At 42.2% G+C, this 27855-nt stretch overlaps 2 protein-coding genes across 3 annotated transcripts; one reads left to right on the forward strand and one right to left on the reverse strand.

The window, feature by feature from the left end:
• On the forward strand, positions 1-27745 carry dcma (decima). Of its 2 annotated transcripts, none has more exons than NM_001103615.3 (6): positions 1-271; positions 10758-11103; positions 17569-17735; positions 23005-23141; positions 25085-25261; positions 25621-27745. In NM_001103615.3, exons 2-6 carry the CDS (start codon positions 11017-11019, stop codon positions 25731-25733), a joined length of 681 nt encoding a protein of 226 aa, NP_001097085.1. In that variant the 5' UTR covers positions 1-271; positions 10758-11016; the 3' UTR covers positions 25734-27745. Both variants share the same exon structure in this region, with proteins under 2 accessions (NP_001097085.1, NP_001260044.1).
• Taf12L (TBP-associated factor 30kD subunit alpha-2) lies at positions 6115-6765 on the reverse strand. Its single transcript, NM_135008.4, has 2 exons — positions 6557-6765; positions 6115-6496 (listed from the first exon to the last, which is right to left on the reverse strand). The coding sequence occupies exons 1-2, from the start codon at positions 6746-6748 to the stop codon at positions 6272-6274; spliced, it is 417 nt and encodes a 138-aa protein (NP_608852.1). The 5' UTR covers positions 6749-6765; the 3' UTR covers positions 6115-6271.
• Positions 27746-27855: the final 110 nt, after the last annotated feature.

Here is a 27855-nt window from a genome sequence, read left to right on the forward strand (position 1 = left end):
TCGAGGCGAGAACACGCGGCCCAAAAGACGTGCGCATGTCAAGTTGCGAGCTGCGTTTGGTTTTCGATTCGAGCCACATGGCGTATACGCGATACGGTCTGTGCCACTGCCTGCATTGAGTACTGAGTCAATAATGGTCGGTGGTCAGTGCTGCGGCTTTAGTGCGTGCTGAGCTGAGTAGCAGATAATGTGTCAATAATTGAACTGGACAATCGGCATTGCTCGATCCAGTATGTGAATAGCCGACACTCAACTGGAAAGGAACTTCGATGTAAGCATAAATAGCACCCAGAAACTTTAAGTGTTGGTGTAGTAAAAGTGTGAACTTAAAGCATGTACCACTTTAACATGTCTGAAACATGCGTAGGAAACACAAGTTAACAATATTTTCTGCTTTCGACTAAGATAAAGAATTAGTCTTGTTGTTTAACACCAAAATCTGCTTTTATTTAAGAAAAAAAAACGACATCAGTCAAAGAGACAATAATTAAATTTCGAGACACAAAGGCCCCTTATTTCACTTAACCCAATCAATTAGATCAAATAAAATATCAATACAAAATAGATTAAAAGAGGGCGCAGCACCGAAGCAAGTCGAATAAATAAATGCAAATAAAATAAGTTCAAATCGGATCAGCAGAGTGACGTATTTAAATTTCACCAGGGGCAAATCGAGCCGCCACGTAGTTCGACATTCGAGCCGTCATAAGCCGGAATTCGGAGGGGATTGCATTAGGGAAGTTCTTACTTTCTGGTGCCGCTCGAATTTCCCCAGGGCACTTGGGATGCACGTGAGCTCTGTGCCGATGGATTTTCCATTCCGCATTCGCCCCGTTTTCCCGCTCCGATACACATTTTTTTGCGACGTTTGTCAACACCATTTGGCCTCTATTTGATTTGCATATTGCTACCTGTCTGGTTTTCCGAGAAGCCTGTGAACGTGCGTGAAAAGTAAACAGGGGATAGGATGGGCGAAACAAAAGGGACGGCAAACGTGATAAAATAGGTGGAAAAATAGCGGATAAAAAATGAAAACATTTGCCGGAAAACAAAGAAAATTATCTGACCAGATGCCCGGGCTGTCCGTTCTCTCTTCCCCGGGGGAAGAGTAAAGTTGTAATAAAAAATAAAAATAAAACCCGGGGGTCGCCAGTGACAAGTGACAGGTTGCTTGTTTGCCGGGCCGAATAATGTGGTCAGGTCCGTCTGATATGGCCGCCTAATTTGGGAGACGCTTTTATTGTTTGCCCACGGACATGGCGTCATTATCTGCTGGCATTTTTGTGCGCTCCCCATTTGTTTACACGCACTTTTAACGTGTTTATTCGGCCACAACGCAAACTAATTGAAACACACCGGGCGTATACTTATTGTAATGCCCGTGGGCGTGTCACGTTCCACGTGCAATCAGTGGCCGCCTTGAAATCCACTCGTCTGCAATTGCAGTGCACGCTGCACCCTATCACGCCCCCCATTTGCTCTTTGAGGCTTTCACTCGCAGGACCCACTGTCATTTGGCCCTCAATGCCAGCAGCTGAAAGCTGAAACAACAGCTCACTGCTTCCACTATCCGTAGTTCTCGCCCTCGTCCTCATCCTCGTCCTCATCCTCGTCCTCATCCTCGTCCTCGTCATCATCATCATCGCCATCCGCCGTAGTCGCGGGTACGACATATTCGCTCAGCGGTTCACGCCGAGGTTGAGGTTGAGCCGAGCCAAGTGAGTAAGTGAGTGAGTGAGTGCCAGGAGCGGCAACTTGTTTACCTGCCTGTGTTTTAATGAAATGCAAATGCAAACACAGCCGTGAAGCACCATGGGCTCCATAGGCTCAAAGTGGGCCAAAAATAGGTGAAGGATTAACAGCTAGCGGAATCCATTACCGACTCTGTATTTTTGATATTTTATTAACACCTACACAAAATTACATTGAAAACAATTTCTTTTAGAGACCACAATTCAAAAATAAGTATAAACGCAACGAGATAAGCTTGAATATTTAAAAGCAAAGGCAATTCATTATTAAATAGTTTTGAGTTTTATTTGCATACAACCTTGCGGATTTTCATTTAAGTTAAAAACACAGAGCACACACATCAATTTAAGTGGCGGATGTTGTGATTGGTTAGCTGTATAAATTTGAAACAGCAGTGTTTGTTTTCATAAGCCCGCTCGATGGCTTCGCAAGATTGATTGCATCCAGAGAATAGATCGAAATAGACCTCCGAATGTGAACGTAAACACGCCACAGTGCCCACCTGTATCCGCCAGGTAATTTTTCCTGGCCCTCTGCAATGGCACTTAGCGGTAATGGGGTTACTGCCAAGGAGCCGCACTCGCTTGAGAATGTCCCTGATTTTGTACGCAAACACTTCAATTTCCGTGACAGATGACAATTTGCCACAATTGCACATTGCAGTGCAATTAGATTTAGTAAATTTTTAACTCCCATTTGGCCGGCATTAGATTCGTATGTAACACAATTTCATTCATGCCAGTTGGTATTGGCCATCTTGTCCTGCATTCGCATAAATAAATTGGCAAAAGATTCCTTTACGGCCAAGTGGGATGATCTTTAGCCAGCAGCTGGGTCTTAAGTTCACATTGGCACCGGGGTCGTAAAAGCGGATCTAAGCGCCATTTCAAAATTGCCTGGGATTGACCGCCATCGCGCTGGATTTTGACTTAAAGTGCCATTCGGATATGCATTAAATTTATGGCAATACATTAAACTAAATACTCCTCATCGAAGCTATCAAAGGTGCCGCAGCGGAAATTGAACGTGACAAACTTATGAAAAGCGCTAAAACATGTTGGCCTAAGCGGCTTTTTATGACAGATACTCAATTTCCTAATGGCACCGGTGGACGCAACCGAGGTTGGTAAAAAAAGCAACCAGATTTGTATCTAAATATTGGCATGCCATGCTCGACAAGTTTAAAGTTTTAATTAAACAAGTACGACGAGGCTAATTACTGCATTATGATAAACAAAACAGAAAGAGCACTTTAGACTTTCAGCTAACTTTGTAATAATGTCCAGGATATTAAGCTAGAGATAAATATTATTGTGCACTTAAAGTTAAATACACATTAAAGTTACTTGCGCATTGAGTTTTAAGCCCAAGTCAAGTCAAACCGTCAAGGATAACGTCAAATACTTGTGTCCTTAAGCCGAACTGGGAGAGTTCGAAACTTTTCCAATTCACTTAGTTCATTAACTTGATTCATCGGCAAGTGAGTTGCCCGAACTCCACAAATGGTAATCAACTGGCATTGATTGCTCATTTTTAGCAGGTTCTGGTCCTGTGCCAAAAACCCGGATCTCGCTTAAAGCTTTGGATTGCAATCCAGCTAACCCATTGACCTTGGCCGGAAACCAGAGAGGATTATTTTTTTTTTTTCGGTCTGGCCCGGCGTCAACTCTTTGGTAACATATCACTCAACTCAAGTTTTTGCCCTGGCCCCAAAGTTGCCATGAATAACTTGCGAATTTCTTTGAAAATGACTCGCTCAAAGGCGGAAGTTTCCGCTCTCCTCGCGTTTGACATGCAGGGGCGGTCGTCACTTGAATTTAATTAAAAAAGAATTTGTGTTCTAAACTTTTGAGCTGCAAAGGCTGTTTGCTGCATTTACTTACCCATTAAGAGGGCTCAATCCAGTCGGGCGACAGTCAGGCGACCCGAGCTTAATCATAATGTGCTTACAAATACCCAAATACCGCCTTTGATTTATGCTGATAACTCAATTTGGATGGCGTCTATTTTATTCTGACGCCTGGCTACATTTTCGTTAATCTATTACGGCCAGCGGCGACCGATATCACTTTAATTCAATTTATATCTACCAACAACATCATCCGCAACACCATCGAGAATTCGTATTTATTTCATGCGCACGATTTCGAAAAACCAAAAACGAATCCGAAACCAAACCGTCAACAGCCCATGGGCCATGGGATGTCGGGACAAAGTCACTTAGCTGCTTATCTCCACGGAACTAAGCCAGATCGCCCTCAAATGGAGTGGGCGTGGTACATTGTGTCTGCTTTTACTCATTTTATCCGTACGCGAGCGTCACGGATTGGGGAATACTCGTATGTACGAATAATATGCACGACAAATTCATTATAATATCGCCCAAACGAATTCGTCGACGGCTTGAATTTTCCTGCGTGCGTGCCAAGACATACGGCAAACGAATTTCGCCCAGAAGTGCGTTGGTATTGCTGGCCCACACACAGATTCTCACACACACACACAAACACTCGCTGAACCAATATCAAATCAGTTTAAATGCGCCCCAATGTGTCGTTCTTGGATTATGATTGCGAACGTTTGCGGCTGCCCCGAGGGCGGTTACAAATGTAATGAAAAGTAATTTCTATTTCTGGCCACAACCAAATGGGATTTTTACAAAAGCGGTGGTACTGCGGTCCTTAATTTACCATAAATAGATATATATATAAATTTTTATAAACTCTTCACTTAGCATTAAAATGATTTTAACCATAAATTATTTCAATTTTCGAATCACATTAGTTAAATATTGAAATATTGATAGCGGATTGATCATTTGTTTTAGGTCAGCTGTACTCAATTATATATTTAATCTTCATCCAATCCATTTGCAGCTGGTAATGATTTATTTAAGTTAATTTAAACAAACTGCATAAATTGCTCGTCCAGCAATGGGAAAAATAAAATAAAAACGCAACTGATTAAAGAGTTTTGGTGTTTTTTGGTCTTAAACAAATCAGATATTGATTAAATATTGGGAAACGCTACAATCTCTATTAAATTAGTGTAAAAAAAATATTACATCTCAGAATTCGCTTAAAAACAACGAAATGCAGCTACTGCAAATGCAAAACATTCAGCGACATAGAATGAAATCCTTTGGGTTTTCTTTAAATAAGTACAGATCATCTTCTGAATACAAAACCACAAGTTTGCTTAAGAGTCAGAGAGAGAAGCTCCAGAATTATGCCATTTTCCGCTATACCCATGGCCCGCGAAGAAGTATTCTTTATTCTTGAGGCAGCACCAAATAAAAAAAAAATATGAGAAAAAATCGCTCTGAAATTTCCGCCTCGGTCTTATCCTTTATTTTGAGCAAAGGACCTGAAAAGGAACCCAGTGCCCGTTCATGTGTGTAAATGGGAGCATGTGAGTGTTTTTCAGCCACTGTGTGAGTGTGTGGCATTATGCGCCCTGGCATTTTTATGGCACTTTAACTTTATGTTGAGTAATTCCCGGCTGAAGGGCGAGAGTCAAGTCCTCGGGAAAGTGTGGCCGAGACCATGATGACCGCTTTGCAGGGGCTATTGAATGTGAGTCCGGCTCTTGACAGCGGCCATTGAATTTATTAATTGCTTAATCATGATGATCCGGTTTGCAATTTATCACCAGGCGTGCACCTTTTCTCATTGATACCTCAATGGGTATTCACAATTATGTTCAATAAAATTCTTTCGTCAGCTAACAAATTTGTATTAAACACGAGTTTTGTGTATTCTTTAAATTCACGATGAAACCATATTTTGGCAAAACACGTTTTTCAGTCTAAAAGGAGGCCTTTTTTTTATCATAAAACTTAAAATAATTGTCCAAATATGGAATGCCATACCTCGTTGAGCTTGTATTTTATCCCCAAATCGATTGGCATTCAAACTTGGCAATTTTAATTTTTTGCCAATTTTTGCAAAATTTGATGATGGTATAAAAAATGCAAAAACTGACCCAAAAATAAAATTTTTTTTATTGACCAAAAAGTAATAGCAATTGTTGCTATTGGTAATTAGGTGCAGAAAACAGTTATTCCTGTACTTATCTGACTATTTTTAGGCGAGTTGTGAAGAAAATACCACTCTTAAATATTGCGTTTTTGCCAAAAGAGACCTTTTTGATTTTTCGCCCAAATATATTCAGTTTTTTCATCATAAATCTTAAAACAATTGTCCAAATATGGAATGCCATACCTCGTTTAGCTTGTATTTTATCCCCAAATCAATTGGCATTCCAATTTGGAAATTTTAATTTTTTGCCAATTTTTGCAAATTTTGATGATGGTACCCCTTATAAAAAATGCAAAACTGACCCAAAAATAAAATTTTTTTTATTGACCAAAAAGTAATTGCACTGGTTAACATTGGTAATTAGGTGCAGAAAACAATTATTCTTGTTGCCTTTCTGACAGTTTTAAACCAAGTTATTCATACATTTTATTCATTCCACAATTTTCAAATTCTACATTATTTTTCCCTTTATTGGACATTTATTCAATTGGGAACTCCATGTTGAACTCCCGCTTGAGGATGAACTTCAGGTCCAGCACGCTAACGTCGCTCTTTCGATACTTGGCCAACTTAACTATGCGCATGGATATGTCGTTAACAAAGGCATCGGCTATTCTGGCCATCATATCGCAACCTTGATCGTCCAGCGATGAATTTGCATCGATTTTCTGCACAAATTGCAGCATGTTGGTCTTGGAGATAATCTGATAGGGGGAAAAGTACGGATCGATTAATGCGTCCTAATTGGGGAAGTCGTTACGTACATCGTAGCTTCCGCCAGGGACAGACTGGCTCTCAATTACGCTAGCTGGCTCCTTCTCCACGGAGCTGGTGTCTATGCTGGTGTCACTGGAGCGGCTCGAGGATCTGGTCGAAGAGTGGCTCTCGTTATCCGACGATTTATCGCTGTCATCGAAATTGAGGGCAAAGGACCAAGGTTCCATGTTACTATCCATGATTCAATTAATTTAATGTCCTTTCCCGTTAATGCCACATGCACTAGGTAAGAAAGTGGCTTGAACTGGTTGGAAATTATAGGAACATAAGGTGTGAGCTAATGCATACTTTTCGGGTCCTGTGTCTTTCTTCAAAAAGCAAAAAGTTTTTTCTTGGTGTCGTGGGACATTACACTTTCTCTCAATTTTTTACCCGGCAATAGTTTGGATCGGGAAAACCCAGCTGGGCTTTGCAGCCTCAACTCTTCGCCCTTGGCCTGCCATAAATAACCAGTTTAAGTCGCAAGCTCTGCAGCTGAAAACGATTTCCATTGTTGCCGCAGCGTTTACCCTTTCCGCTGCGGCTTTTCCTTCACGGTTTTTCCGCCGTCTTCTGCTTTTGATTTATGTTCCGACTGGGCTGTGCGCTTTTCACTTCTCATGCGCCAGCGCCGTCTAAATAAATATCAAAAAGCAACAAATTGTGGCCGTGCCGTAAACGACCTTTGCCCCGGAATAAGAAGCCAGGCCAGGCGACAAGCGCGTCGTCATGGCTTAATTTTATGCCAGGTGAGTACTGGCAAGGCCAGTCAAAACAACAGCACACACGTGCCCAGGTGTCCTGCCAGCCTATTATGCCGTTTGTTCTTTTTGCAAACCCTTAATGCACAGTGGGAATTTCGCTTCAGCGAAGCACCGCGCAAATTTAAGGCCACCTTGGGAGCTTCGGGTTTCAGAATTCAGGCTGCAACTTAAGCCAACTCGGAAAACTGATTTAAACGTGCGGCTATAATTTATATGCCTAGTGAGGGGCTTAAACGTAAATAATCTTAATTTAAACACCATTGAAAAAGGAAGCTCTTCTTAATATTCACATCTACTTCTAATGGAAAAAACATGATCTTGTATATTGTAATTAATAATAACTAATATTCAAATTTAAGATGCTTAAACCGGTGCCACAGTGCCCGTTTTTGTCATTCTAAAATGGTGTGCCATGTGCCTTTGCTGCGCTCCTGCCACTTTGGAGGTGCTCCTCAGTGTCCTCGGCTTAATAAAGTCGCCTACTTAAAGCGAGCGACAATGACATTGTGCGTATGTTGCCAGTCGTCGTCGGTGGAAAGGGATTGGTATGATGGGGTGGCCAGGTCGCCCCTTCGGCCATGTGTCACACATCCGCATCCGGTGTTTGGCATTGGCATTAGGCTTCCTCTTTCTACCTCCCACCGCCGACTGTCGTTTGTCGTTTCCGGCATGCGACTCTTTTATATTGCCGCTTCTATTTGCTGTGTGCACTTTTCTGCCCCTGTCCGCTCATTTCTGCCTTCTCTGGCTGATTTCTGTTTCATATTTTGCTCGCTGGCCTTATGCATAGTGTAAGGCAGCAAAAAACGGCCGACGTTTAGCTTTAAGTGTGCTGAGTGCCATAAATTTCACTTTGTCAGGGTCTTTAATCGCCCAAGCCCCAATCAGGCAGTCATTGTGGGGACTTGAAGAGGACTTGGCTGGTTCGGAAAGGTTAATTGTCATCTAAGTCTTATGGCGAATATATATATTTTACACATTTTCTTTATTCTAAATTTAATCAACATGCTTGTTCCCTTCCTTTAATAAAACCACGACTCAAAAAGAAGTTGTTTCAGCCTTCATGTTGCGTTCTAATGGCACATATCATATCCGTAACGAGAATGCCAGTCAGTGCCTGTATATGAAGTGCTAATTTGCTGTCGTGCTCACATAAAAAATGACAGCCTTAGTTGCCAAAATGTTTGAATTAATCACACATTTGTCAAAATTATTCAAATGTCTTTGCGGCGCGAGAGAAAGTGAATGAGTGTGTGTGTGGGCATGAATAGTTAATACGCATGTGGGGGCTACGCCCGGTTCCGCCCCCTCAGTTTTAGCCGCAGAATGGTGTCTGTGTAATAAGGCTAATGAGTTTCTGCCATGTCTGGCAGAGTGTCGAGACTGAGGGGCTAATTCTCAGCCAGTCAGCATGTTCTATGCACTCGCAGTTACTGGCTGGCTGCCATTTGGAATGGTTTTATTTCACATGATTATGACATTCTGTTGTTCAGGATTTCCCACACACAAATGAAACAGCCACGCATTCTTAGGCCCCGTTTTATTAACGGAGGATGTACTTTTTCGCCTCCGCAGTGGCTGTGCCAGATATTGCGTATACGCCACAGTGGCAGATGCGAAATTAATTTAAATCGGGCCCTCAGCGCACAGACTATTAAACAGAACTCGATCTGCAACAGATTTGCGTTAATGTTTCATAAATGCAAAAAGCAACACATTTAAATTCCTTCTCCATTTAAGTTTTTAATTACACTTAGCCGGCGAAGCGCACGGCAGCAACAGGAATGAAAATGGAAATGAAAACGAAAATGGGCAACAGACGACGGGACGACGGTGTTGACGGGCATGAGATGAAATCCTTTAATAGGCGTCGCGCCATTTTGTCGCCGGCATCGCTGCTTAATCCTTTCGCGGCATATTTTCCAGCGCGCCGTGACTTAATGAGGCGCTTTTCCATGCCGAGCACGCGGCTCATCCTTCCCCCTCCACGCCCGATGCCAAACAATGCGGATCCTTCCGGGAGAAGTGCGATTCTAAGCCAACCAACATACACCTCTTATCAGTTGCATTTACGGTGGAGCAGGCGTTAATGTGGCATCGCATTTAGTTGGTCACGCCGGATGCCTAAGCCACGCTTGTGTGCCTAAAAATTGTGTGCGAATTTCATTTTCCAACAGGAAATTAATTTCGCTTCCTCTCCGAAATTATCCTGGCAGACCAAGTTAAAATGATCAAAAATTATTTCGTAAATGAGACTGACATCTTTGCATTAGCTGATTGCCTCACAAATATAGATACCCCCGGGGACATCGTTCTTATTTATCATATTACTTCATTCGAGTTAGGGAATATTAACCTACCCATGACATTTATTTACACATTTCAAGCTTTTTCCATTGATATTCTGCGAAATTTATTCAGATTCCTAGCTCAAGGCGCATTCATAACTGTTTGTGTTGGTAAATCGAGCGACTCGACTGGCACAAATCAAACACGAAGTGCAGGCAGATATCTTCGCTTCATCTCATACTGCCATTGCAGCGCATCGCCATTGCAAACAATTTACCTCGGGTCTTAGCCGACATCATTTGTTTGCCTTGCTTTCCTGCGCTGGCTTTCAGACTTTTCAGCTGATGCAGCTGCAGCTTAGTAATTCTCAGTTGTTTTCCTTTTAATGTAATTTCATCGTTTTATGGAGAAGATGTGCTGGCAAAGGTCAGTCGCGGTGTGGAAGGTCGCTTGAGAACTATTTAATTAATTAACAAGTTTTCTAGAAAAGTTTAACGTATATGTGCCAAAGCAAATAATATTTCATAAGTATAACCTGGATTGATACTGTCTTTTTGATAGTTAAAGGATCCCGTACTTTTTAGTCAACCCACTTTGTTGATCTACCGTCTGTTGTCTTGCACATTGCCGCAGCGCCAAGAGTTGAATTTAATTTAATTTCCCTACTCAAGCTCGACCTTTTGTTGCCTGCTTGTTTATTTGAGCGAGTCGAAGGGTGCGGAGGTCAGAGGCCAAGTGGATGCAAGCTTGTGGCCACGTAGTAGCCAATTCAGCCACTGAAAGCCAAATGATGTGTTAACGCCGAAAGTGCCAGGAGCAGTTGGTTGCCAACTGTCGCATCCGGTGCGTTTGTTGTTTTTGCTGCGAGCAAAAATGCGGTGCCACAAATGAAAATCGATGGCGTGGCACCAAAAAAAAAGGGGGGGGGGGTGAGAGGGAGAAAATAAAACCGAATGCAAACTAAAATCCTCGATTGAGTCGATTGTGGCGACGATGGTGAAGTGGCGTGCCGGAAATCGGCGATGCCACATCCGATTTTCCCGCCTTCCATTTTTCCGGCAATGCCGGAAAGGCGTGCCAACGCCGCATTTCGCATATATGCAATTCAATCTGAATCCCACTCAATAGCTCCATGTTATTTGTGCCGCATTCGCAGATGGTCAGCGCACCAGGTGATGTGATTGGAAACAAGCGAAGCTAAGTGCCATATTCCCATAGCCATTGCCAATTTGCGAGCTGAGCGGCTGTTTCGATGGCTTGCCGCAGCTTCAAGAACAAAAAATAGCGGATATCTGTGACCCGAGAGCCAGTTTCGATTGAATGCGTCAGCAGCATCAGCAACAAACTGCAACACTGCAGCAGCAACAGCGGCATCAGCAGCGACAACAGCAAGAAGCGCAACAGCAACTAGCAACATGTTGACCACTCACCATCTGCACCACCTGCACCACCATCGCGGCAGTACGGCCGTGGAGCTGGACAAGATCACCAACCTGAATACGGTAAGTCAAGGGGATCCTTAAAGTTAAACACAAATGTGTATTGGATTTTCAATTCCATTGCAATGAAAGTAATTTGGGTAATTTTTTTATTTTTTAAATCGCTTTAAAGTCAAAAAGCCAAGCTGTCTAGTCTTTGCATCAATAACTTTGCTTTCCGTACTCACAGTCCGTACGCTTGATTGCATTTGAAAAGATACGTTCTAGCGAAGAGCGAAACCAATTTAGCTTGTTCCCAAACTTGCAAACCTCAAACGATTGCCAAATTGCATTTGCTTTCCCAAAGAATTCTTTTGCACTTTGAAATTCAAAGAGCTTGGTTTCTGGCTGCGTGACCTTTCGAAAAAAAAAGTCCATGGTCGCCTTTCGGCAAATGAAGGCGACGCACTAATGAATCCCATTTCCAATTGACCAGTTTAATCCACACTGAAATTGTGCTAAAGCAAATAAACTAATTGACTTGAGCCTCTGGTGTTGCCAAGTTCTGTGCAATTTCTCGCTGTGTAGTGGCGCAGCATCCGCGGTAGAATAATAATAACAAGATTGAGTGGAAAACAAGTTTATGGCTTGCATGTGAAGAAAGTTAGTTAAAAGCCGACCACCAGCCACTGCATTAAAAGCTGATGGAAGTTATTGAAAGGATTGCATTAAGTGAAAGTGGGCGGTGGGTGGTGGCCAAGCGAACGTGGCTCTCTTGACCATATACAAAAGTTCTCTAGTGGCTAAATGAAAAATGTTTTTGTGAAAAATTCGGTCGGAATCGGCCGGAGTGGCAGCGAAAAGGAAAATGTGAAACACGTTTATTGCCATTCATTATATTCTCGCGAGCTGTTGCGCAAAGTAATGAAGCACTTTTATACCAGGCAGCTCGCTTTTCACAGGGCACGCACAGTGCCACGCCCACCCAAACTACGCCTTCAACACTGCCAAAAATATCACACGAACTTCACACTCTACTGTTTGTACATTGACTAAAAGATATTTCATATAAACGTGAGCTTAGTCAACAGCGAGCTACCTTCCTTGCATATCTGAAAGTATTTTTTTTATTTAATATTTTAATCACATTGATAAGCAGTTTCTCTCAGTGTACCAGCATGTTCTCGCTTTTTAAAAACACTCGACGAAAGGGGAGAGTGACAAGCGTTGATGAGGAAAGACTTCACGGTCCCCTCGAGTTTTAGTTGAAGAAAAATGGCTCGCCTTCTTGCTCTTGAGTGGAAATAATAATTTCGGGTTTTGGCCACTGCAGTTTTTCAAGGAGCATGAAGCAGCGGGAAAAGCGGGTAAAGTGCGTACCCAAAAAGAACTACAACCAATTTTCATTAAATGAGCACTCCCACACTCAACAGCCGCCAATATGTCTTCATTAATTCTGGAATAATGTATGGCATGTTTGCTCAGACATTTAGACGACCCTGTCATTGGGGCTGCCCTTCTTACTGTGCGACTCTCGCTATTTTGGGGCTAGGGACCGCAGGACCTCAATAAAAACTGAAAACTTGTGCTTAACTTTAGCGACGAGCATTTGTCTCTGCTGCGTGGGGCTGTGTATGTGTAGCTCGTGGCTTGAAGGCCAAATAAATTTTGGGGCCGAAAGTTGCGCAATAAAAAGTCGTGGCCAAACAAAGGATCGTATTCAAGGTCCTTGGCCAGATTCTCCGCCCTGTGTCACTCTCAATACGGCCGAAAGGTATCCGTCGATTGTCAGTCGGCTTGATTGATAATGTAAACCGAGGAGCTCAGCACACACTCCGACCATTTGGTCGGTCCTTTGGTCCTACTCCTCCTCCGTGGCTGCCACCCAACTCAACATCGCCGTAATCGCCGGCCATTGAGACCACTAGATGCCCACTCCTCGTCAAGGAGCAAATAAAAGACCGTCTCGTTCGGGGCGAGCATCTTATCGATTTTGCGGATTACACGTTTTTGTTATCACTTACGCAAATGATCCGAATGGCCCTTGCAATTGCTGCCTAGATGGGAGTTTTCTTGGCAAATGAAAATGTTGTGATCCGGGAGATATGAAATGAAAGAAGATGGAAAGTATGCCTTTAAGAATTTAAGCTTGATTTTCAATGGCTAGCCATAGCCTTTCCTTTCCTTTATTGTATACATTTAGATGAATCGATTGCTGTATGTTCATTTGAAGTGGTTAATACAATAATTTCAAATTTCTATTCAGATCCTTTCCTAATGAAACCGCAACGATGTTGCATGTGATCCAACCAGAGGCAGGCAGCCCAGTCCAAATTGCTTTCTGTGGAAACAGAAATCGAATTCAGAGGGGTCTGGAGTTGGTTGACGAGGGTCAGGAGCTTTCATCACCGTCACTTTGCCGCAGTTATGCTAGTCGCTGGTTGTTCTAGACACTTCTTTTCCTTTATTGCTGCTGCTGGCCGAGTGGGGCTTTGTGGCTAACACCAACGCCCCTGGTATTGCCGCACACGCACACACAATCGTATCGTATCTCCATGTCCCTCACATGGGACCATTCGATATTGGCCGTGTGTGTTGCACATCTGCGGCATTGTGATGTTTTCGATGCTCCAACTGTTTTCGCCTGCTGCAAGTTGTTACCAAGCTGAAGCACACTGAAAAAAATGTTAAGCTTTATTTTAGAAATTTCGGGAGGTGCTACATTTTATTTGTATGTCTTCTCCAAGGAAAATGCATTAGTTCAACTAAATGCTATTGCAAAAAATTAATTTATTTTTTATGGTATTGCGCACTTTTTTCTCTGTAAGCCGATTTGAAAACCCTGTCGGACATTCATACACTGTAACGAACCTTTGTTTGGCCGAATGCTGGTGGAGTCGAAGTGCGGGGTGAAAGGTCGACTGTTGAAAGGACGACAGTTGGCTAGTTGGCTGCTTCCCGCGATTGCCTGCACCCACCAGCCAGTTCGATAGTAATTATTCTACAGTTCAACTTGTTGGTTCGCTGGCTAATGCGTTTTGGCATTGCACTCTGTTAGCTTGGCCCCAGTCCGCTTGTAATTGTTCGAGGTGGGCGTGGCAGTTGCTGGACATCAACAGATGTGGATGTGAAAAGTGTAGAAAGCGTGGAAAGGGGATTAGCAGCAGGGCGTTATCAAAGTTTTTGCAGCTCGTGTTGCAAATGGTGCGTGATATTTATTGGCTGAAAGGAGTGCATCTGTTGTTTGCGCGAAATGAAAAAGGAGAATTACTATTATCCTTCGCTTTCTTTCAGCATCCTAACAATGTTATACTATAATAAGGAAACATAGGGGCAAAATGTGTTTTTTTTTTAATTTCTGTAGGTTGGTGGTCCAAGTACAAAGTGTTGTATGTGGACATTATTTGTTCATTGCCCGCGGCAAATGCATTCTTAAGCTATTCCAAAACAAACTCGAACACATTGCAACGACTACACATTCTCTTCATTATGAAAACGCTGTCTTTCTTTGTCTTTGTTGGTTCCCTTCCTTTGTATTGCAATTTTAATTTCCGCTTTCACTTTGTCTAGATTCAGTTTTGCTTGTCGTCGTTCGCTTTTGTGTGTTGGCTGCTTTCCTTACCCAGTCACCCAACCACCCCATTACCACCCACCACCCAAAGCACCCATCTTATACCCGCGGGCTTTCTTTGTCTTGTTCTTGGCGTTGTGGCATTTGCGTTTTTGCTGATTTACACATTTGGGAAACGAGGAAAGGAGTGTGTTTTTTACGGCAACCACAGCACGTAGGTGCACTGGAAAAAATTTGAATAGATTTTAAAAGAAGTCAATGTATCTGAAATGAACATGAAGCTACTTGAATTAAAGCTTGGCATTAGTCCTGTATTGAAACTTTCTGTTTTTTAATAAAAACCCAAAAATATTTTCATTATATAATATTGTTTTTTTGTTTAAACAATTTCATTTCTTCAGGATTACTTTAACTGCACATTTAACTGCGGTGCACATAGCATATGGCTTGTGGCACGTAGAGCGCGTACAATTTCTGCTTTCGTTTCCTTTTTGCTGCACTAAGCTCGCAGATGTTTTTCAATTTTCCGCCTCAACTGTTGACGCAAAAGTAGTTCAAAGTGGTTGGCAGTAGGGGAATGGCAAAACAACGTGGCCAGTCTAGTTCCGCATGGATATGCATATATGCATATACATATGGACTGTGGGATGATATGGGGACTCTTCAACTACAACTTGTTACTATTCTACACGCTGCACCGCATGGCGGCACATCTTTTGTGGCACACATTTTAGGTGCTGCCACCATTATGAGGCACTGTTTTCATTACTGACCAAATGGAGCGCCAAGTGCGCCGGGGGAATTGAATACATATATCCCAGTCCAATATACATTCTCATATGGCTTGCTGGGGTGTGTGTGTGTGTGTGGCCAGGTAATTTCCGAAATGTGCTCGGGCTTTTTTCGCATTTGTATTATTTGCTGGTTTTGTTGTTTCACAAGGACTTGACTCGGGTTTAGCGCCGCTCTCGCCTGTCCCTTTTTATGCCAGCCCAAGGACCTTTGCCGCAGGACGAAGACGACAGGCGTTTACGTTTGGGATTTGCATGAGCTGCATGAACTTTTGCAATGCCCATCCGAAATGGGCACCCCCCACCATCACCCCTTGCCAACAGTGAAAGCCCGGCTTTGTCTCTTTATATCTGCCGAGATTTAAGCGTCATATAAAATTTATGCGTGTGGCTTTTACGAGCTTATACCTGTGCCTCACTGGCCGTTGTTTTATGGGAGCCACTGTCCTTGGCGGACGGGCGAAAAAAACCCAAATAATTAGGCAGCCACGCAGACGGCACTTCGTGGGCTCCCCAGTGAGCTATGTCTTCTTTTAGGTACTTAATGAATTATTGTTGGGTTCTAACATATAGTCGGACTTAAGCTTTGAAGCCGAATAACAAATATTGGAAAATTATATTTCAAGCTTATTTTTTTTATTCGTCTACCTTTTCCCCAAGTCGCACGCTATAAAATTTCTTTTTTACCCTTTCGCCAATCTTTGCAAAGGTCCTTTTTCCTCAGTCGGCACAATTTGATTTTCTGCTTAAAATTAACCCAGATTCCCCATCGATTCTGTCTTGTTCCTGTCAATATCACAACTGAAAGGCAAACAAAGCTGGGTTCCGAAAAAACAATGTATCCAATAAAATTGACGACGAGGAGAGAGGGCAACAACAGCTGATGGTGGAAAAGTTTCGGCTATGCCCAAGCCAAGAGGAATGATTACAAAACCATGATCCCGCCCCCATTTGGCCCCGCCCATTTATTGGATAAAGTTTTTGAGGGGAGGAAACAGCGCACTCACAGCACTTTCAATAAGCAATTTGGCTAAGTGCCCCGCCCCGCTACGCCTACGCCCTCTTTTGGCCCTGTCTTTGTGGCATTGTCAAGCCGATGCCATCAATATGACTAATCATGCATATATTTCATAAAGCTGCAAATCTTCCAGCCTCCTTACGGATCTCTTCATCGGCACAGCTGTCGTCCCAAATTGAGTCAAGCCACAGAATTCACTTTGCATTCGCCGGGGGCGTTTCAGACTTTCGAGGATTCGAGGATTATTAAAATTACGCATACGCCGCGTTTCAAATGAAGTGCGCGACCAAATGGGGGAGTGGATTTTTGGGGCGGGGGCTGGTTGCGAAATGAGGTTGCCAGAGTCAACCATTAATATTTAAACGTGCCACTCGCATGCGTGTGTGCGTGGGATTTGCGGCATTGGTTTGTGTGTGTGAGGGTGTGGGCGTGGGATTTACTCGCGATATTAAGCTTATGACTGACTGTGAAATTAACTTGGTGGCGGTGGAGGGATAAAAACAAAGCGAAATTTACTTAAAAATAGAGCGGTGAAACAGCAGTTTTAATTGGTTATAATCCTACATGCAAGCATGCTGTATAAAAATCTAGTTAAAACAATCATGCTATTAAAGCCATTTAGAGCATTTCTAAAGAGCACACACGCATAAAATTAACTTAAGGAATAACTTAAAGAATTCAGTCAATAATAATTAACTTAACATATTTTCCGCCAACAGCTTGACCCTTCTGCCACTCCAAAAAACGTGGCTAGCCAACCCAAAAAGCCATAAAAATGAGCTCGAATAATCCTTTGCATTGCGGGCATTTTAAGTTTTATGAGCCTGATTCCGCCGCTGGCGAAAGACGAAGGCGTCGGCCAAGGAATTAGGTCTCGATTGCACGACTCATTTGCCGCCTCCATTTCGGCAATGGGCCGTAAAACGGCAGCAGCAGCCAACATTTTATCTGGCCAAGAATTTCCCAGAAATTTTGATGGGCCAACAACCCAGCAGGGCAAACAAAAATACGTATATATTAAGTCCTTAGATGGGGTTGTGCATAAATTAAAATATCTAATGTGCTATGTGCCCGGGCTAATAGAGCTCTCGCATAAATTAAGCATCAGTTGCCGCCGATGACCCTGATATGAATCTCTCATTCACTTCCTTCACTCCGTCTGATTCCAGCTCATCGTGGAGATCAACAGCCATGTGGCACTGTTCCGGGATATGCTGATACACGTCGGCCAGGCCAAGGATTGCCCCGAGCTCCGGGAGAAGATCCGCAAGTTGCGTCGCACCTGCGTGGAGGCACTCAAGCACACCGCCCAGATCCTGATGCCTCAAGTCAAGAGGTGAGTTCGTATCACATTCCCTTCCATTGTCCATGTGCACGGGAAGAAATCGTTGTAAAGCTAGTTTCTCATATATATGTACATATGTATATCCAATGAGTACAGCAATTTTCTGCAGTGTATCTAAGCGAAGGACGCCCAAAGGGATAGATAGCATTAACATAAACATAAACAGCAACGTGTGTGTGACATTTGGGGCATATCCTTCATGTGGCTGTCCCTTCCTTATGGAAATGTATGCAAATCTAATTGCAGCCAAATTGGTAAGAGAAAAGCGGTTGGGTTGCGTTGAGATAACATAAATAACAATTTGTTGGACTCGGATTGAAGGTCCTTGGAATGCTTTCCAAAATGAGTTAGTGGCTCAGTTTGAAATTCAATTTCAAAGTGCTGCATAATTTATCAGAGCACTTCAACTTCCCGATCCCTTCCATTCGAAACGGCAAAAGTTAATAACATTTTTTCGAGCTGCCTCCGGGGCTGCGAGCATATTGGGCAATTTTTATTCATTAAACCTGATGAAAGGACCTGTGTGCTATTGTTTTTCTCATTTGTTTCGAAATAACAACGAGTAGAGTTAGCGAAAACTGCACAAATGTGGTTTGAAAGACCGCACTGAATGATGTGGCATGAGCTTCCACCAGTGTGATATGGATTTACTCTGGAGAGCCCAGAAAGGCACTAAACCTTAACGTCCCTGTTGACTTTTTCGGTGCCTGTCTGTTTACCGAATTCAATTTATTGATTTATGCCTCCAAAAAGTTTCAAAGGCGAAATCCCTTGTGGATGCCACACATGTGCCATTATCGCACGCCTCTTTCTTCTTTTTTTTTTTTAGTGAACATCTTGAGGAGGAATTCACACACAATGGCATATTTGTAATTTCAGACATGGGGTATCTGTCAAAATTTTGTTTGCGGCTAGGAACTTTTTAAGCACACCACGCTGCCATATGACAATGTGATTTATTATCGAGCAGAAGCTTTAAATGTCACTCTGAAGTGAGAAATGTCAATATGCCTCTGTCCATCCGCACTACATTTCGACTGGGGAAAAGTGCAGAAAAATGAAGGAAAAGCGGAACCAGAGACAGTTAAATTGATGATTGGCTGCAGTCGACCAGGGACAAAAAACCGAAAAGGGGGGAGGGCAACGGGGAGATTTCAATTAATTTCTGCTTTATTGACACAAATGAACGACTCGTCGAGCAGTCAGCCTCACATTCTTCGTTTGCTCGCCGGGCCACCGTTTGCAAATAGGCGCACATGGCGTATGAGTGACGACAATGAATTAGCGCTGCAAAAAAGCCGCCTGCTCCGAGGACCCCAAGTTAAATTGAAAGTAAAAGTTCAATAAAGCAAAAAGTATGCTCTCGGAAAATGAACAAAGCAAATGGATGGCACCGTGAGGCTGGGGAAAAACTTCAGTGGCAACTTGGCAATGACAGAGCCAAACTTTCTGACAATGTTTCGATGTTTGTTGCTGTTTTATGTTTTGTAAACACATGCATGACCCATGTGAGACAGCCAAAGTCACAACAGCCCGATGGCACTGTCCCTGTTTTCCATAAAGAGGAGAAAGTAAAGAAAATCAAGGACGCCAAGGGAAAATAAATACTTTAAGTTGGCTGGTTTGCCGTAAGGAAAATGTCAAGTCTTCGTGTTAAAGAATGAAACTAAAAGTTGAAGCCTTTTAAACGAATTATACTTGCAAATAAACCAAAAATGGTAAATTTCCAGTTTATTTATAGCTTGAAACTAAGCATGCAAAGCTTGGATTAAATTAAGCAATATTTCTGAGAGTTAACATTCTCTATCTAAGTTAGATCACCGCAATCTAAACATTCATAATAGCAACTCAAATATGACCCTCGAACTTGGCTTTTAGAACAAATACATTTACCATTTCGCCCCAACTTTTGTGGTTTGGTTGGCCAAACAAGACGACAAAGTTGTGATACCTTGTGGCCACCCAAGGCAATGAAATGCCATTTCCCTTCGAAAAGCGGCGTGTTGAGAAAAATCAGCCCAGACCTATGAGACTACCTTGGAATAGACACCCTTGCAGGCATTTTTCTCAAGTCATGCCCATTTTCATTCCCATTCACATTCACATTTCCACCTCCATTCCCATTTCCACCAAGATTCTCAGATGGCGGCAGCACTTTGCCAACTGCCTTGAGTGACTGATAGTTGTTTGCCTGTTTGTTTGTCCAACTCGCACTTATACATGTCCTGGAGATACACACGAAAAAATGCAATACCAACGCGGTAATCTAAAGCATTAGTTTGCCTTCCAGCAAGGTGATAAAACTATAGATTTTACCATAGAGTAATATCAGCTTACTAATCTTTTGATCGCAGTGTATCTTATATAGCACATGTATATCCTTGGAGGCGACGTTCGGTCCATTTCGCCGTGTTTGCGTTTGTGTTCATGTTATCTATCCATCTGTCTATTTGCCTGCGCTTACTTCGCATTTGTTCTGCTGTTTGCCTTGTAGTTATGTGCAGTTGTTTGTTGTTGCTAAATTACTGGCGTTGCCTTTGTTTTAGCTGCTCGGCTCCTCCTGTTTTGACAGCCAAGTTAGTCAACAGAGTCCTCGGTGGCGAGGGACGAGGTCCCACTCCACGCAATCCATCGCCATCGCCATCGTGCTGCCTTAAACGCATTTCCGCTGCAAATATTACTCGGACTGCTGGCTGGCTGGCTGGCTGGCTGGCACATCCTTCGTCCTTCGCTGCTGCACGGAAAACACAATCCGACAATTGCCCAGAGAGTCCGCAGGGCGAACATAACACAAGGATTCCGACCTCCGGGGACGTCACCATCACAGCCAAAGCCAATCTCATAGACGTCGTCGATGGCGTTGTCTGCGGCTGTGTCGGAAATTTTATGTTTCCTGCAACTGCCACTGCCACAGTGGATATGAGTTGGGAATATATTTCAAAAATGAATTTATTACATGAAAAGGTTTTTGTTCGCCAATTTACATTTGAAATTGAAAGTATACTTATACCTTATATATGCAGCTTAAATTGTTTTGTGATATAAATCCATATGAACACCTTCAAAACTCAGTTGAAAATATAACTTTATGACTTAATGTAATATTGCCGATATCCTTTGGCATCCCATTGTCCTTGCTGTGCTGCATTGTTTTATTGTCGCTGTCGGCTACTTCGTTCATTATTTCGACACTTGATGCTGGCTTCCCTCGCCGGTTGGCCAACTCGAAGGAAGCCTCTGTATTCTGCGGTCATGTTTGTGAAAATGACAGCAAATTATGGTGGACAGGGAGCAGTGGGTTGTGTTACACAATTAGGGAGAGCTCGTCACGTAGCGGCAGACATTTTAAGAAATCTCCCGTCTCGTAAAGTGTGGCAATTTTAACAGCTCCATACAGCTGCAGTTAATAACTTCGATTGGGCAGCGCGTTTTATGAAGGCCAGTCCCTTCGACATTCTGCTCAATTTTCCGCGTTGAATTTCCTTTGGTCTAGCGAGCGAATAAAAAATACTTCACTGTTATTTGCAATAAATGAATATAACGTCCGAGCTGTAATCAAGACCATCTGCTGACAATGGTCTGCCCATTTTTTCTTCGCTTGCCCTTCGCTTTTACTTATTCTATTTTTTTTCTTCTTGTGTTTTTGCTGGGTTCTCGGATGCTTTGCAGATTTTATTCCTCTGCTGCAAACTTATTATTGCCATTTTCTGGGTGTGGTGCTGGCGAAAATGACCCACGTTAATGTCCATGCTCCACAATCCAGGAAAGATGGGGTAATCGGATGGCGGCGGGGTGGTCATTAAAACATTGCCCTTTGCCATTTACAACTTGCAGTTTTTCAGGGAAATCGCTTAGCATTAATTTAATTACGATTCGAGGCATTAAAGTCGCACTCCTCTCTGCGTAATTTGTGGCATAAATGCTGATGTGTGATAGTAAAATATTAATGGGGTATTACCCAGAGGTTATAATCTGATGATTATGAATTTAGCATGCTGGCGAATTTGTATACGTTAATTGCGGATTTCGCAATTTGTTCAAATGCTAAAATGTTGATATCTATAGAAACGTAATTTGAAATATATTTATGGTATATGCATAACATTTAGGTGATCAAAAACACAAGCTTTCAAGCCTAAATTTTCCCTTGCCTCCGCAAGGAATAAGTTTTCCGTGAGTAAGCAGCTCAAATCTAAATCACTTTATGCTGAATCTCCTCGCACCGAAACTCCGTTTCGGATTCACCTTGGGGAAGATTAATTCGCAATTTATTTGCTTTAATGCCAGTCGTGGGGTGAAATCAGAGGACATGGCAACACTTTCTGGCTTCGGCTCCCCTGTGAAATACATATTTTTCATTTTCAGCTCCATGGAGTTTGGGCTATGCAAAAGCAATTTACAAATTGAATTTATTCCTGTGTAGCTGCAAATATGTTTATGGCAATTTATATTTGTGCCCCACTCCGTAAATTCGCCCAGTTTTTCCTTTATAATTGCCCCGACTGTGTTCCTCGTGCTGCTAAAACTGAAATTAATGTCAACTAAGCAGCAATTTGCGTACCCACTGTAAATTCTGAGTGTTTTCTAAATGAATTATGCCGCAGCGAGTGCTGCAGAGCGGTTTCTGGAATTATATAAATGATTTTCGTAATGGTAATTTCGTTGAATTAAAATGTCGTTTTGCTGCTGATCGTAGAATTAGACTTTAATTTGCAGCAGTTAACCTTTCGAAAACATTTTAAGCAGCTTAAATTTTACATTGCAGTAGAGTCTAAAAAATGGCTTAAATAAAACTTTTAAATCGAAAACGTTTTTATCTCTACTGAATGGCTGTCAGTGCCAATACTTTTTTCCGAATAACGGAAAACTGTGAGTGTCGTGGCCTGAAAAAATATATTACACATGGCTTCCACAAAAAAAGAGCACAACGGAGGCAGCTGAACCCAGAAACAATCATCGAGGATGGCCTTTAAAAGTTGGCGGAAATGAATTAGTTTGTCACCAGTTTACGACGCCAACACTCTCGACCCAAAGAAATGTCATAAAATCATATAAATTTCATTTCACAATTTCCGCATGCAATTTGGCGTGCCACAAATGCGGCCCATACCGATTGCGGCATGCCACTGCAGTTCCATATTCACTCGGAAATCGGAACTCAGAACTCAGAGCTCAGAGCTCAGGACTCGGAATCCGATGTTCACGTTACCTTGCTGTATGGCTGCCATTGTTTTAACCCTTCAATTTTTGCTCTTTGCAGCGCCATGGCCGACGGCATCCTCACCGACAACCCGCATTTGGTGCTCCTGTTCTACATGGCCCAGTTGTTCCTACGTGAACTTGTGAAAAGCTATCGCCTCATACAAGTCGTGCCAATGGATATGTCCGGCTATTATGGTAAGTTTAATTCAACGCCAACGCACAATTCGTGACCCAGTGCCAACTGAAAGCATGTTTCAGCTGTCGCCATTTCGATTTCGGGTCATTGCGATTTTGCTGTCGCCAGCAAATGTCAAAGTCAGAGAAGGACTCTGCTTTTGGGTGCCATAATTTGTATAAAGTGGGGGAAAGCAAATCTAATGCATAGTGCATGGTCGTTATGGTGCTTCAAGTGTGTGATATAATTATAATTATTCGGGCTTAACAAGCTTAAACTCTAAATAAGTAGGGAACCTAGTGGCTTGCAAGCATAGGACTTTGATAAGCATTTAAGCTTGGCTGCCTTTATTTCGCATTTGATCTGCCTTATATATGTAGTAAATTAAATGACCTCACTTCCGAATTATTTGCCTGCATTCCGAGTTGGACTTAACGAGGGTGTCGTTTCTTTGACATTGCCATTCAGGGCAGCACTCACTCGTTGCACGTTCAACAATTGTTTGGCATACTGGGGAGTTGGCGGGGACTGCAGCTGCGATTCAGGATCTCTGTGTGTCCTGGCTGTGATTGCCATTCTTTAGCCATGTTTAATGTGCACGTGCGAGCGCAGAAATATGCAGAGTCGAACTTCGAACTGATTTGTCGCCAGAGTGGCCATGAGAAATGCCAGCGAATACAAATGGCCACGCAAATGCCAAATGCCAATTGCTGATCATAAATTTTTAAATTACCACCAATGGCACTGGCACTGGCAAAGGCACTGGTTTCTCACTGTCAACACGCCGGCAAATTTGGCCGGAATGGGTGGTAAATATTTACCAAAGCCACAGTGCCCGAGTTTCTGGCTGGTGGGCCTCTGGATGCAGCGAATTTACAACGCACCCGCGACCAACCGTGGGAACAAGCAAACAATATCTGCAGTGCCATGAAAATGCCATCAGCGCAGAATAAGCAATAAAAAGTGCAAAAATTGAAAACGTTTTTCCTGCCTGGTGTTTGGCTGTTATAATTACAAACCAAAATATGCGCAAAATCGACATGGCAGTGTGATAGTATGTATGGGATGACAGCTTTATGTGGACCTTTAATTATTGCATTGCCAGCGAAAATTTATCTCTTTCCGAGATTTAAGCGAAATGGTATTCGTTGCCAGGACTGCTCAACACCATATGAGTGGAAATACTTTGTACTTCAGTGCCATATATATGTATATGTATATGTTCGATTGTAAACCAATAGACCCTCTAACTCAGCTGATGCCCTGCATCGAAATGGCGAACGATGAACGCTGGTCATGCATCCTCGATAAAATATGAATATTGCGCATACGCCGCATTGGCTGATCGAATAGATTGCAATGCACCGAGGCATGCAGCTCAGCAAGTTTCACTAAGTAATTAATTTCAATGCGGCTGATGAAGATTGATGGCTGATCGGATATTGATTGCAATCAATCAAAGGTCCAATATCAAAGCAATGAAGACACTGTTGAACAAATAGATTATAGAAATACGCAAAACTTTTCGCCTAGATTGTGGGTCGAATAATTGACAAAGTTCGCATACACTTCGAGAAGTACTTTATTCAATTTTTCCGTTCATTAAATTAGAAAACGTTGAAGCCCAAAAGTTTATTTCAGTTACAAACGGACAGACATCAAAGGGCGTCCCAAAATGAAAAGCGAAAAGCTAATGAAGCAGCAAAAGCACGGAAATAAATAAAAAGCGGGAAATGCAAACGTCAAAGGAAAATGTTTGCATACAAATGAATGAAACAAATAAATGCGGCTTCCGCTCTCTGCGGCCAACTCAAACAACATGGTTTGTTTTATTGCCATTCCGACCAAATGTTCTGCCCTCAGCTTGACCCCACTGCACCTTAACCTGGTGGCGGCTTATCACTTGATTCCGATTTATCCCTTGGCTTCTAAGTTTATTTCTTTTTTTTTTTACTACTTTCAGAGAACCGAGCCGGTCCCTCGAACCTGGGCAATGTCATCAGCCAGATATTGTTGTGCAAACAGTTCACGCCCGACTTCAACGAGGAGGAATTATGCAGCATCACCAAGGATTCGCAGGACATTGCCGTGCTTCTGGCCGAGATGCAGGAGTATATGCCGCAGCACGAGGCGTACTTGGGTGAGTGCTCCAACTGCGCAGGCTCCCGGACTCACGGGCTCCCAGTGGTCCGGTGACTTGGCTGCCTGCACTTCCATTGCCGTGCACTTTGGTATTTGGCCAAGGCCCGTCGAGCAAGCAAAATTGTGTAGCATACAAAAAAGGGCAAAGCTGCGCACAAAATATGGACAGGCTATTTGGGCTGCAGAGGTTTTGTAGCCTGGCTTCTGGACCACTGAGTACTGTCAGCCAATAAAGTGTTTTTCTTGTTTTTGCTGAAATATCTTAAATATTCTATGTTATCCACACATGGGTATTTTCCCGCCGAATCCATTAATTAATCAAGCCAACTGTTTGCTCTTTCATATCCATGTTTGCAGAACGCAACGCGGCGCTGGACACAACTGGACCTTGGCAGGCCAAGCGGCGTCAGAACTACATCTGCAAGAACATGAGCCTGCTCTGCTGCGTCTCCAGGCCGAACTATCTCTGAGAGCAGGCGGATGGTGTGTAGCCCGATGCGGACTAGTCGGAGCCAGGATGCGAGCCAGTCAACGCACTCAACCACTACTTATATCAATTACTAGCGCCTAAGCTGAGCCTGCATACACGTTGAGGAAATTCTAGATTTTAAGCCGAGGAGCGGAACACTCAATTAGCATTGTAAATTAATCAAAGGTCGACGGAGACATGTGTATAATCAAAGTTAATTATGCTGCATAAACAATATTAATTTAAAACGTAAAACCAATCACACAATATGAATATGGTGTGCAGACCATAATACACAATGGATCGCAGCCAGTTAAGACTTTTTAGGCCATTAAAATGTAGTCAATGTATAGACCAGAGCAAAACTACACACACATACATTATCCGGAAATGGAAATGGAATGGTGTCACCCTGGAGTTAACACTAAGATTAGACAGAGGCTGGGCCGAGGATGTGAAGGGTGCTGGGAGCAAATGGCATAGTAAAGGTAGTTGATAACGATAACGATAACGATGTAGCCTTCGTAATTAAGTTAAAAGCCTGGCCAGGCAAGTGCTAAACAGAAGCAATAACAAACGTGTTACTCAAACAGAAATCTATGTATGTACGTATATTTAACCAAATTAGAAATGTAATTGAAATGTCTCTAGGTTTCCGTTTATTCATTTCACGGTTTTCACAGAGAACTCTGCACAGTACCTAAAAACAAAGCAACGTGTGACCAATGAAAACACAATTGAACCAGATCAATCTGTTTAAAAAACAAGGTTCAATAACAAATCAATATTCCATTCTCCAATGATAATAATGAATTCTGTGAATGTGTTTAAGCCAACAAAGAATTTCAATCAGCCAACCAATAAATATTCGTTTCAGCATAAAGGATTAATTTCTAATAATTGTTAGATCCAAACACAATCAGAGTTTAGAGTAAAAGGTATTTTATTCTTTATCCAGAACGAAATAGATGAGACCAACAATGTAGAAATTTAATTATTTAAGAATACACTACTACTTCCTGCCATTTATAGCCTTTGTTCGCCAATAGCGATTGTTGGCAAATAAATTTTTATGCACGGCCGAAATGAATAATTATGAGCTCATTGTGTTTTTGTTTCCATCGAAATCGCATTAAAATTGCACAGTTCTCAATTTTACATATTGAATATGCTTTTAAGCAGCCGCAGCCCAGCATATGGAAAATTTATAGGTTGGTTGTTTTAAAAGGGCAAAAACAACTTTTCAGTGGACTGCATTTTTCATTGCGAGTGCACATACCTTTGGCCATTTATTATTACTAAGTGCCGCATATTTAATGGCAATTAATTGAACATTATTTGTGGAGCAATTTAAATGGCAGGGAGTGAGCAGAATTTGTTGAACAATGTAAATCAATTTGTTTTGCCAACAAGTAAGTGCTGATCAACTATGCTTGGGCACTCAAATCAATTGTTGAATCGCTGAAATGACAATGAAAATGTAAAAACTCTGTTCGAACTTCGAAGGCCCGAAACACAATGGTTCAAGTAGCTGGCAAATATTTGTACGTACTTGGAACCCAATAGAATAATATGAATAATATAATATGTAATTGAACGGAATATATTACAGATAAATCTCTCATTGCTAACGAATTATTTACTAATTTTATTTACTTATTCGATTCTAGGCATAAATCAAACACCAAACAAATTTACACGTCTTTGGCGACGATAGTTCTAAAATAGAATGTTTATAGTATTGATAATTATTTACCTGTATATGAATGTATATTGCTTAGATCGTTTAAATAGGTATTCCACCAAGAAGCCGTGATTGTTATATGATATTCATATAAGAATTATCTGAATGTATTTACTAAATGTTTGTTCATGTTGTTCGAAACCAAATGCCACTGAGAAGTAACTCAAAAACTCACACACACTAGCAACAAGAAACTAATACCGAAAACCGAAACTAATTACCAAACTGGGTACCAATCAAATATGAATAAAGCTATTTTTAGAGAAACTAAACTCAAGTTCCACTTTTATTTCCCATCCTTAAAGGCTTTAAGCCGAGAAAAACGGCCAAGAGCGTTAAATTGCAGGCAAACGTGTAACTCTGAATTTATTACACTTCA

Source organism: Drosophila melanogaster, chromosome 2L (genome assembly GCF_000001215.4).
Source record: "Drosophila melanogaster chromosome 2L".
Taxonomy (NCBI): domain Eukaryota; kingdom Metazoa; phylum Arthropoda; class Insecta; order Diptera; family Drosophilidae; genus Drosophila; species Drosophila melanogaster.